The following is a 12,227-nucleotide window of genomic DNA, read 5'->3' as shown; positions in this document are numbered from 1 at the left end:
ATCACCTCTCATTCTTCTAAACTCCAATGAGTAAAGACCCAACCTGCTCAACCTTTCCTCATAAAACAAACCCTTCATCCCAGGAATCAGCCCAGTGAACCTTCTCTGATCTGCTTCCAATGCAGTTAAGTAAGGAGACCAAAACTGTTCTGCAGTTCTCTGGTGCAGTCTCACCTTCCTTCCCCAAGCAGAACAGCTGGAGTTTCTCCAGTCTATCCACATAACTGAACTTCCTGACCCCTGGAACCATTCTCCTAAATCTTCTCTGCAGCCTCTCGAAAGCCTTCATGTCCAACCTAACATGCAGTGCCCAGGACAGTTCAGGCCAAACCAATGTTTTATAAACAAAAACAAGAAATGCTGGAATCACTCAGCAGGTCTAGCAGCATCTGTGGAAAGAGAAGCAGAGTTAACGTTTCGGGTCAGTGACCCTTCTTCGGAACTGACAAACTGTTCTGCAGTTCTCTGGTGCAGTCTCACCTTCCTTCCCCAAACAGAACAGCTGGAGTTTCTCCAGTCTATCCACATAACTGAACTTCCTGACCCCTGGAACCATTCTCCTAAATCTTCTCTGCAGCCTCTCGAAAGCCTTCATGTCCAACCTAACATGCAGTGCCCAGGACAGTTCAGGCCAAACCAATGTTTTATAAACAAAAACAAGAAATGCTGGAATCACTCAGCAGGTCTAGCGGCATCTGTGGAAAGAGAAGCAGAGTTAACGTTTCGGGTCAGTGACCCTTCTTCGGAACTGACAAACTGTTCTGCAGTTCTCTGGTGCAGTCTCACCTTCCTTCCCCAAACAGAACAGCTGGAGTTTCTCCAGTCTATCCACATAACTGAACTTCCTGACCCCTGGAACCATTTCATAAAGGTTTATCCTTGCTTTAATATTGCTCCATTAATAAAACTAAGGGTCGTGTATTTCTTTTCCCCACAATTTTCTGAACTTGCACTAACACCTTCAAAGATTTGTGTCTAAATAATCCCCAGGTCCCTCCACTCTGACACAGAAACGGTTCAGGCAAGTTACAGAGCGACATATTTATTAACAAAACTCTGAGTCACATGTTCTGTGCCTCTGGGAAAGCGAGTGGATTCCTGGCAATGGTTCAAACTGACAACAAACTGCGGCACCAGTCAGTGCAAGTTCCAGGAGAGGCAGCTTGTATTAACTGTTGGTGGGGAGCTCAGCCTGGAGCCTGGAACCAATCCCAATCCGGGCCTCAGGCTGTGACTCACTCTACAGATTCTCAGCCTCAGCAACCACACAGGAAGCCTGGCAAAGGGAAGGCTGGGCACAATCTGATTCAGCAGGCAAGGCACAAACTGTGGCTTGCACCCAGTGGAGTGGACCTGGGCCTGGGCCTGGGCCGAGTAACACACAGGTTCCCAGTTCAATCCCAGCGGGGGAAGATGTGAAGCAGGATTTTATAAATCTACTTCACAGCCTAAACTGGTCACATCTGCTCCATGAATGTGCTTCAGGTAATGGAGCAGGCTGTACTAACCCAGTCCGGCCTACATGTGACTCCAGCATGGGGATGACTCAACACTCTCACAGATACTGGCAATGGACAATAAAAATCAGCCAGTGTTGGTACATATCCTGTGATCGAATCAAAAATCCAGGCCTCAGGCTTCCTGCCCACTACATCAACCACACCCAGCTGCGGTAGTCCAGCAAGATAGGCCGGGACAGGGAGGGGCGGAGGAGGCGGAGGAGGCAAGGGGTAGGTCAGATATATCCATTTCAGATCAGACAGCCAACACATCGTTTAACAGCCCCTCGATCCTGTCACACAGGAAGAGGAGGGGGCCATTCAGCCCCTCGATCCTGTCACACAGGAAGAGGAGGGGGCCATTCAGCCCCTCGATCCTGTCACACAGGAAGAGGAGGGGGCCATTCAGCCCCTCGATCCTGTCACACAGGAAGAGGAGGGGGCCATTCAGCCCCTCGATCCTGTCACACAGGAAGAGGAGGGGGCCATTCAGCCCCTCACTTCGATCTGTTCCTCAACCACTTTGCTCAATATTCCCCAACAGAGCTCAATCAATCTCTTAGAGTCAAAGAGTTATTCAGCACAGAAACAGGCCCTTCGGCCCATCGTGTCTGTTCCGGCCATACAGCACCCAACTATTTTAATCCCATTTTCCAGTACTTGGCCTGTAGCCTTGTATGCTACGGAGTTTCAAGTGCTCATCTAAATACTTAAATGTTGTGAGGGTTCCTGCCTCTACCACCTCTTCAGGCAGTGTGTTCCAGATTCCAACCACCCTCTGGGTGAAAAAATGTTTCCTCAAATCCCCTCTAAATCTCCTGCCCCTTACCTTAAATCTATGCCCCCTGGTTATTGACCCCTCCACTAAGGGAAAAAGTTTCTTCCTATCTAACCTATCAATGCCCCTCATAATTTTGTATACCTCAATCATATCTCCCCTCAGCCTTCTCTGCTCTAAGGAAAACAACTCAGGATCTTATATGTTTCAATCAAGTCGCCTCTTACTCTTCTGAATTCCAGTGGATACAAGCCTAACTTGTCCAACCGTTCCTCATAAGACAGCCCGCCCATTCCAGGTATTATTCTAGTAAACCTTCTCTGTACCGCCTCCAACGCATTTACATCCATCCTTAAATAAGACCAGTACTGTACACAGTGCTCCAGATGTGGTCTCACCAATACCCTGTATAACCTCCCTACTTTTGTATTCAATTCCCCTCACGATAAACAATAACATTCTATTAACTTTCCTAATTACTTGCTGTACCTACATACTAACATTTTGTGATTATACCATCTTTAACATTAGCTTCTAACATTTTCCTTAAGACAGATGTTAAGCTAACTGGCCTGCAGTTTCCTGCTTTCTGTCTCCCTCCCTTTTTGAAGAAAGGAGTTACATTCGCTATTTTCCAATCTACGGAACCTTCCCCAAATCTCGAGAATTTTGGAAAATTAAAACTAACACATCAACTATCTCACTAGCCACTTCTTTTAACACCCCAGGATGAAGTCCATCAGGACCCGGGGATTGTCAGCCCGCAGTTCCAACAATCTGTTCACCACTTCCCTGGTGATTGTAATTTTCTTGGGTTCCTCCCTCCCTTCCCTTTCCTGACTTACAGTTAATACTGGGATGTTACTTGTATCCTCAATTGTGAAGACCAATGCAAAATATCTGTTCAATTCATCTGCCATCTCCTTATTATCCATTATTAATTCCCCAGACTCACTTTCTATAGGACCAACGCTCACTTTGTTAACTCTCTTCTTTTTGAAATATCTTACTATCTGTCTTTATATTTCTAGCTAGCTTTCTGTCGTACTCTAATCTTTCCCTCCTTATCAATCTTTTAGTCAGTCTTTGCTGTTTTTTATATTCTGTCCAATCTTCTGACCTGCCTCCCATCTTTGTGCAATTCTAAGCTTTTTCTTTAAGTTTTGATACTATCTTTAACTGTTTTAGTTAATCACGGATGGCGAGTCCCACCCTTGGAATCTTTCTTTCTTGTTGGAATGTATCTATTCTGTGTATTCTGAAATATCCCCTTAACTGTCTGCCACTGCATCTCTGTTGACCTATCCCTTAACCTAATTTGCCAGTTCACTTTAGCTAGCTCTGCTTTCATGCCCTCATTATTGCCCTTGTTTAAGTTTAAAATACTAGTCTTGGACCCACTCTTCTCTCCCTCAAACAGAAATCAAAGTTATGATCACTGCTACCTAACGGCACCTTCACTATGAGGTCATGAGTTAATCCTTTCTCGTTGCACGATCCCGGGTCTAGTATAGCCTGCTCTCTGGTTGGCTCCAGAATGTCCTATTCTAAGAAATTATCCCGAAAACATTCTATGTACTCTTTAATAAAAGTAAAAGTGTAGTCGAGGTCGCTGTGGGAGTCGGTGGGCTTATAATGAATATTAGTAGACAACTATCCCCGGAGATGGAGACAGAGAAGTCAAGGAAGGGAAGGGAGGTGTCGGAGATGGACCATGTAAAGGTGAGAGAAGGGTGGAAATTAGAAACAAATTTGATAAAGTTTTCCAGTTCGGGGCGGGAGCAGGAAACGGCACCGATACAGTCATCAATGTACCGGAAAAAGAGTTGGGGGAGGGGGCCTGAGTAGGACTGGAACAAGGAATGTTCGACATATCCCACAAAAAGACAGGCATAACTAGGACCCATGCGGGTACCCATAGCGACACCTTTTACTTGAAGGAAATGCATGGAGTTGAAGGAGAAGTTGTTCAATGTGAGAACAAGTTCAGCCAGGCGGAGGAGGGTGTTGGTGGTTGGGGACTGGCTGGGCCTCTGTTCCAGGAAGAAGCGGAGAGCCCTCAAACCATCCTGGTGGGGGATGGAGGTGTAGAGAGATTGGACGTCCATAGTGAAGAGGAGGCGGTTGGGGCCAGGAAACCTCTGGAGGTTCTTGAGCAAATTGTCATAGGGAGTGACAAGGTATTGGAGGTTTTGGAAGGCTTAAAAGTGGACAGATCTCCAGGTCTGGACGATTTGAGTCCCAGGATGCTGTGGGAGGCGAGGGTGGAGATTGCAGGGGCTCTGACCCAAATTTTTAATTCCTCTCTGGTCACGGGGGAGGTGCCAGAGGACTGGAGAACAGCTAATGTGTTCCCACTATTTAAGAAAGGTTGTAGAGATAAGCCAGGGAACTATAGACCAGTGAGTCTCACGTCAGTGATAGGGAAACTATTGGAGAAAATTCTGAAGGAGAGAATCTATCACCACTTGGAGAGGCAAAATTTGATTAGGAATAGTCAGCATGGCTTTGTCAGAGGGAGGTCATGCCAAACAAATTTGATTGAATTTTTTGAGCATGTGACCAGGTGTGTAGATGAGGGTAGTGCAGTTGATGTAGTTTACATAGATTTCAGCAAAGCCTTTGACAAGGTCCCACATGGGAGACTTATCAAGAAAGCAAATGCACATGGGATACAGGGTAACTTGATAAGGTGGATTCAAAATTGGCTTAGCTGTAGGAGACAGAGAGTGATGACAGACGGCTGTTTTAGTGACAGGAAGCTAGTGTCCAGTGGCATACCACAGGGATCTGTGCTGGGTCCCCTATTGTTTGTCATTTATATAAACGACATAGATGACTAAGTGGGGGGTAGGATCAGTAAGTTCGCGGATGACACAAAGATTGGCCGAGTGGTTAACAGTGAGGTGGAGTGTCTTGGGTTACAGGAAGATATAGACGGGATGGTCAAATGGGCAGAAAAGTGGCAGATGGAATTTAACGCTGAAAAGTGTGAGGTGATACACTTTGGAAGGAGTAATGTGACACGGAAGTATTCAATAAATGGCCTGACACTGGGAAGTTCCAAGGAACAAAGGGACCTTGGTGTGTTTGTCCATAGATCTCTGAAGGCTGACGGGCAGGTTAATAGGGTGGTGAAAAAGGCATATGGGACACTTGCCTTTATCAATCGAGGCATAGATTACAAAAGCAGGGAGATCATGTTGGAGTTGTACAGAACTTTGGTAAGGCCACAGCTGGAGTACTGTGTGCAATTCTGGTCGCCACATTATAGGAAGGATGTGATTGCACTGGAGGGGGTGCAGAGGCGATTCACCAGGATGTTGCCTGGGATGGAACATTTAAGCTATGAAGAGAGGTTGGATAGGCTTGGGTTGTTTTCACTGGAGCAGAGAAGACTGAGGGGTGACCTGATCGAGGTGTACAAGATTATGAGGGGCATGGACAGGGTGGATAGGGAGCAGCTGTTCCCCTTAGTTGAAGGGTCAGTTACGAGGGGTCACAAGTTTAAGGTGAGGGGCGGGAGGTTTAAGGGGGACTTGAGGAAGAACTTTTATACCCAGAGGGTGGTGACGGTCTGGAATGCCCTGCCTGGGAGGGTGGTAGAGGCAGGTTGCCTCACATCCTTTAAAAAGTACCTGGATGAGCACTTGGCACGTCATAACATTCAAGGCTATGGGCCAAGTGCTGGCAAATGGGATTAGGTAGACAGGTCAGGTGTCTTTAATGCATCGGTGCAGACTCGATGGGCCGAAGGGCCTCTTCTGCACTGTATTATTCTGTGATTCTGTGAAACTGGAAATTGTCAAAATGACATAGGGTGCCAGAAGAGTCACGGATGTAGGTGGGAAGAGACTGGACCAGCGGAGAAAAGATAGAGTCAAGATAGGAAGAAATAAGTTCAGTGGGGCAGGAGCAGGCTGACACAATGGGTCTGCCAGGAAAGTCCCGTTTGTGGATTTTGGGAAGGAGGTAGAAGCGGGCTGTCTGGGGTTGTGGGATTATGAGGTTGGAAGCTGTAGAGGGAAGATCTCCAGAGGAGATGAGGTCAGTGACAGTCCTGTGGACAGTAGCTTGATGTTCGGTGGTGGGGTCATGGTCCAGGGGGAGGTAGGAAGAAGTGTCTGTGAGTTGGCGCTCAGCCTCTGCAAGGTAGAGGTCGGTACGCCAGACGACAACAGCACCACCCTTGTCTGCAGGTTTGATGACCATGTCGGGGTTAGACCTGAGAGAACGGAGTGCCTCAAGTTCAGAGGGGGACAGGTTAGAGTGAGTGAGGGGGGCAGAGAAATTGAGATGACCAACGTCTCGCCGACAGTTTTCAATGAAGAGATCAAGAGCGGGTAAGTGGCCAGGGGGAGGGGTCCAGGTAGAGGGAGAATGCTGGAGGCGGGTGAATGGGTCTGCTGGTCGTGTGGAGGACTCCTGGTCGAAGAAGTGAGCCCGGAGGCGGAGGCGACGGAAGAAGAGCTCAACGTCATGCCGAGCGCGAAATTCATTGAGGTGGGGGCGTAAGGGGATAAAACTGAGACCTTTGCTGAGTACAGAACGCTCAGCATCAGAGAGGGGGAGGTCAGAGGGTATAGTGAATACACGGCAAGGGGTCAGATCAGAAGGGGTGGGGTCAGAGGGAAGTGAAGCGGAAGGAGGATCTGGAGGAGGATTCGTCCCCATCAGCTGCTGGAGCTTGCGTTCCTTAACACCTGAAAGGAAGAAAAAAAGTTTTTTGTTAATGCATCGGATGAGACGAAAGATGAAATGAAACTGCGGAGTAGAACAGATTTGAGATAAGGTGAGACGGTGCTGCTGGAGAGAGAGGTCCAGTGTGTGCATGTGGTGGCACATAGCACTGAGTGTGGATCTCAGGATGTGGTGAGAGTAGCAGTCCGAGGAACGTTGTATTTCTCGGAGATACCTGTGATCCTGGGTGGATTCAAAACATGAGGGATGAAACTTCAGTTGGAATCCACGTGGAATCAGTCGGAGCCGGAGACAGTCACTGAGGAAGGAGATGTGGCTGTGAAAACGAGTTTTGATAGATACTTTATCAAACACCAGGAGGGAGGGTGTTTTGTTTCCTTTGTTTCCTGTCCCTGAACCAATTCTGGATCCATCCTGTCACCTTCCCCTGAATCCCATGGGCTTTCATTTTACTGACCAGTCTGCCATGCGGGACCTTGTCAAATGCCTTACTAAAATCCATGTAGACCACATCAACGGTACTACCCTCATCAATCCTTCTTGTTACTTCCTCAAAAAACTCAATTAAGTTAGTAAGACATGACCTTCCCTTAACAAATCCATGCTGACTATCCCTGATTAATCCGTGCCTTTCTAAGTGACAGATTCTAACAATTGACCCACCACCAAGGTCAGACTGACCAGCCTATAATTATTTGGTCTGTCCCTCACACCCGTTTTAAACAATGGGACAACGTTCACAGACTTCCAATCGTCTGGTATCTCTCCTGTATCCAGTGAGGATTTGAAGATGATCCTCAGAGCTTCCGCTATTTCCTCCGTGGCTTCCTTTAACAACCTGGGATACAATCCATCCGGCCCTGGTGACTTATCCACTTTCAAGAATGTCAGACCCTCTAGTACTTCCTCTCTCGTTATGTTTATCTTATCTAATATTTCACACTCCTCCTCTTTAATTACAATGTCTGGATCATCCCTCCGTTTTGTGAAGACAGAGACAAAAAACTCATTTTGAACCCTGCCCACATCTTCTACATCCACGCACAAGTTCCCTTGTACATCTCTGATAGGCCCTATCCTTTCCTTAGTTATCCTCTTGCTCTTAATGTACTGATAAAACATCTTTGGGTTTTCCTTGATTTTACATCGCAATAATTTTTCATGTCCTCTCTTTGCTTTCCTAATTTCTTTTTTTACTTCACCCCTGCAATTTCTGTACTTCTGTAGGCTTTCGAAAGTATTAAGTTTTTAGTGATTGTCATAACACAAGGAGTCTTACTAGTAAAGCAGATGAATTGAGGGAGTTGATTAACACATGGGATTATGATATTATTGCTATCACAGAGACATGGTTGAGGGAGGGGCAGGACTGGCAACTCAATATTCCAGGGTATGGAATCTTCAGGCGTGACAGGGGAGGGGGTGAAAGAGGAGGTGGTATTGCACTGTTGATCAAGGAGTCAATTACTGCAGGAAGGAGGGATGATATCTTAGAAGGTTCCTCAAATGAGGCCATATGGGTAGAACTTAAAAACAAAAAGGGGGCAATTACTTGGCTGGGTGTGTACTACAGGCCTCCAAACAGTCAGGGACAGATAGAGGAGAAGATATGTAGGCAAATCTCAGAGAGGTGTAAAAATAATAGGGTAATAATAGTAGGGGATTTCAACTTCCCCAATATTAACTGGGATAGTCTTAGTGCAAAAGGAACAAAGGGGGAGGAATTGTTAAAATGCAGACAGGAGAGTTTTTTGAGCCAGTATGTAGAAAGTCCTACAAGAGAAGGGGCAATACTGGACCTAATCCTAGGGAATGAAGCTGGACAAGTGGTAGAAGTGTCAGTGGGGGAGAATTTCGGGGATAGTGACCATAACTCTGTAAGATTTAATGTAGTTATGGAAAAGGATAAAGATGGACCAGAAATAAAGGGACTGAATTGGGGGAAGGCCGATTTCAATTTGATAAAACAGGATCTGGTCAAAGTGGACTGGGAGCAGCTACTTGTAGGAAAGTCTACATCAGACCAGTGGGAGTCATTCAAAGAGGAAATAGTGAGAGTTCAGAGTCAACATGTACCTGTTAAGGTGAAGGGTAGGACCAACAAGTCCAGGGAACCCTGGATGTCAAGGGATATAGAGGATTGGATCAGGAAAAAAAGGAGGCTTATGGCAGATTCGGAGCACTGAAAACAGCAGAGGCACTAGAGGAGTATAGAAAGTGTAGGGGGGTACTTAAAAAAGTAATTAGGAGAACAAAGAGGGGGCATGAAAAAACACCGGCGAGCAAGATAAAGGAAAATCCTAAGGCGTTTTATAAGTATATTAAGGGTAAGAAGATAACCAGGGAAAGAGTAGGGCCCATTAGGGACCAAAGTGACAATCTGTGTGTGGAGCTGGAGGATATAGGTGAGGTTTTAAATGATTACTTTTCATCTGTGTTCATGATGGAGAAGGACGATGTAGGTGTAGAGATCAGGGAGGGGGATTGTGATATACTTGAACATATTAACATTGAAAGGGGGGAAGTATCAGCTGTTTTAGCAGGCTTAAAAGTGGATAAATCCCCAGGCCAAGATGAGATGTATCCCAGGCTGTTATGTGAGGCAAGGGAGGTGATAGCAGGGGCTCTGACACAAATTTTCAAATCCTCTCTGGCCACAGGAGAGGTACCAGAGGACTGGAGGACAGTGAATGTGGTATCATTATTCAAGAAGGGTAGCAGGGATAAACCAGGTAATCACAGGCCAGTGAGTCTAACATCAGTGGTGGGGAAAATATTGGAAAAAATTCTGAGGGACAGGATTAATCTCCACTTGGAGAAGCAGGGATTAATCAGGGATAGTCAGCATGGCTTTGTCAGGGGGAGATCGTGTCTAACTAACTTGATTGAATTTTTCGAGGAGGTGACTAGATGTGTAGATGAGGGTAAAGCAGTTGATGTAGTCTACATGGACTTCAGTAAGGCTTTTGATAAGGTCCCACATGGGAGATAGGTTAAGAAGGTAAGAGCCCATGGGACCCAGGGCAATTTGGCAAATTGGATCCAAAATTGGCTTCGTGGCAGGAGGCAGAGGGTGATGATCGAGGGCTGTTTTTGCGATTGGAAGCCTGTGACCAGTGGTGTACCACAGGGATTGGTGCTGGGACCCTTGCTGTTTGTAGTGTACATTAATGATTTAGACATGAATATAGGAGGTATGATCAGTAAGTTCGCAGATGACACGAAAATTGGTGGTGTTGTAAATAGTGAGGAGGAAATCCTGAGATTACAGGACGATGTAGATGGGCTGGTAAGATGGGCGGAACAGTGGCAAATGGAATTTAATCCTGAGAAGTGTGAGGTGATGTATTTTGGGAGGACTAACAAGGTAAGGGAATATACAATGGATGGTAGGACCCTAGGAAGTACAGAGGGTCAGAGGGACCTTGGTGTACTTGTCCATAGATCACTGAAGGCAGCAGCACAGGTAGATAATAAGGTGGTTAGGAAGGCATATGGGATACTTGCCTTTATTAACCGAAGCATAGAATATAACAGCAGAGAGGTTATGATGGAGCTGTATAAAACACTAGTTAGGCCACAGCTGGAGTACTGTGCACAGTTCTGGGCACCACACTATAGGAAGGATGTGATTGCACTGGAGAGGGTGCAGAGGAGATTCACCAGGATGTTGCCTGGGCTGGAGCATTTCAGCTGTGAAGAGAGACTGAAAAGGCTGGGGTTGTTTTCCTTAGAGCAGAGAAGGCTGAGGGGGGACCTGATTGAGGTATACAAAATTATGAGGGGTATTGATAGGTTAGATAGGAAGAAACTTCTTCCCTTAGTGGAGGGGTCAATAACCAGGGGGCATAGATTTAAGGTAATGGGTAGGAGGTTTAGAGGGGATTTGAGGAAACATTTTTTCACTCAGAGGGTGGTTGGAATCTGGAACACACTGCCTGAAGAGATGGTAATGGCAGGAACCCTCACAACATTTAAGAAGTATTTAGATGAGCACTTGAAACTCCGTAGCATACAAGGCTACGGGCCAAGTACTGGAAAATGGGATTAAAATAGTTGGGTGCTGTATGGCCGGAACAGACACGATGGGCCGAAGGGCCTGTTTCTGTGCTGTATAATTCTATGACTATAAGCTTTCTTTTTCTGCTTTATCTTACCCTTCGTGCTTCTAGATAACCAGGGGGCTCTAGATTTGGCAGTACTGCCCTTGATCTTTGTGGGGACATGTCTACACTGTGCCCATAGAATCTCACTTTTGAATGCCTCCCACTGGTTTGCCACTGATTTTCCTTCAAGTAGCTGTATCCAGTCCACTTTCACCACATCATCTCTCAGCTTCTGAAAATTTGCCTTCCTCCAAGTTAGGGGGATGGGTCAGGGATGGTCGGGGGCGGTGGGGGGATGGGTCGGGGGCGGTGGGGGGATGGGTCGGGGGCGGTGGGGGGATGGGGTGGGGGCATGGGTCGGGGGTGGTGGGGGGATGGGTCGGGGGCGGTGGGGGGATGGGGTGGGGGCATGGGTCGGGGACGCTGGGGGGATGGGTTGGGGATGGGTCGGGGGCAGTGGGGGGATGGGTCATGGCAGTGGGGGGATGGGTCGGGGCGGTGGGGGGATGGGTCAGGGGGCGGTGGGGGGATGGGTCAGGGGTGCTGGTGGGATGGGCCGGGTGCGGTGGGGGGATGGGTTGGGGGATGGGTCAGGGGCGTTGGGGAGATGGGTCAGGGGGGTCGGGGGGATGGGTCGGGGATGGGTTGGGGGGTCGGGGATGGGTCGGGGGCGGTGGGGGGGGGGCGGGGCGGGGGATGGGTCAGTGTGTGGGTTGGATAATTCCGTCGAATGGAGGTCTCGTGTTTGATCCACTGAATGCACAATGGCACTGACACTGGGGGTGAAACCCCTGTTCGTGAAGTGACCCTGACCTGACCTTGGACCTGAGCTTACCCTGACCCTGAGCTGACCTTGGACCCTGAGCTGACCTTGGACCCTGAGCTGACCTTGGATCCTGAGCTTACCCTGACCCTGAGCTGACCTTGGACCCTGAGCTGACCTTGGACCCTGAGCTTACCCTGACCCTGAGCTTACCCTGACCCTGAGCTGACCTTGGACCCTGAGCTTACCCTGACCCTGAGCTTACCCTGACCCTGAGCTGACCTTGGACCCTGAGCTTACCCTGACCCTGAGCTTACCCTGACCCTGAGCTGACCTTGGACCCTGAGCTTACCCTGACCCTGAGCTGACCTTGGACCCTA

General features: G+C 47.8%; 1 protein-coding gene across 1 annotated transcript in view; it reads left to right on the top strand.

The window, feature by feature from the left end:
• The window catches only part of LOC137362157 (calpain-1 catalytic subunit-like), a gene marked incomplete at its 3' end in the record, with an annotated part of 112,228 nt that overhangs the window by 53,759 nt on the left and 46,242 nt on the right, over positions 1-12,227 (top strand). The window contains exons 5-7 of the mRNA XM_068026642.1: positions 272-421; positions 578-727; positions 1,088-1,230. Coding sequence (XP_067882743.1) covers positions 272-421; positions 578-727; positions 1,088-1,230 — 443 coding nt within the window. The remainder of the gene's footprint in view (positions 1-271; positions 422-577; positions 728-1,087; positions 1,231-12,227) is intronic.

Source organism: Heterodontus francisci, unplaced genomic scaffold (genome assembly GCF_036365525.1).
Source record: "Heterodontus francisci isolate sHetFra1 unplaced genomic scaffold, sHetFra1.hap1 HAP1_SCAFFOLD_1044, whole genome shotgun sequence".
Classification (NCBI taxonomy): domain Eukaryota; kingdom Metazoa; phylum Chordata; class Chondrichthyes; order Heterodontiformes; family Heterodontidae; genus Heterodontus; species Heterodontus francisci.
The sequence above is the reverse complement of the archived record's forward strand: the minus strand, read 5'-3'. Positions and strand labels throughout refer to the sequence as shown.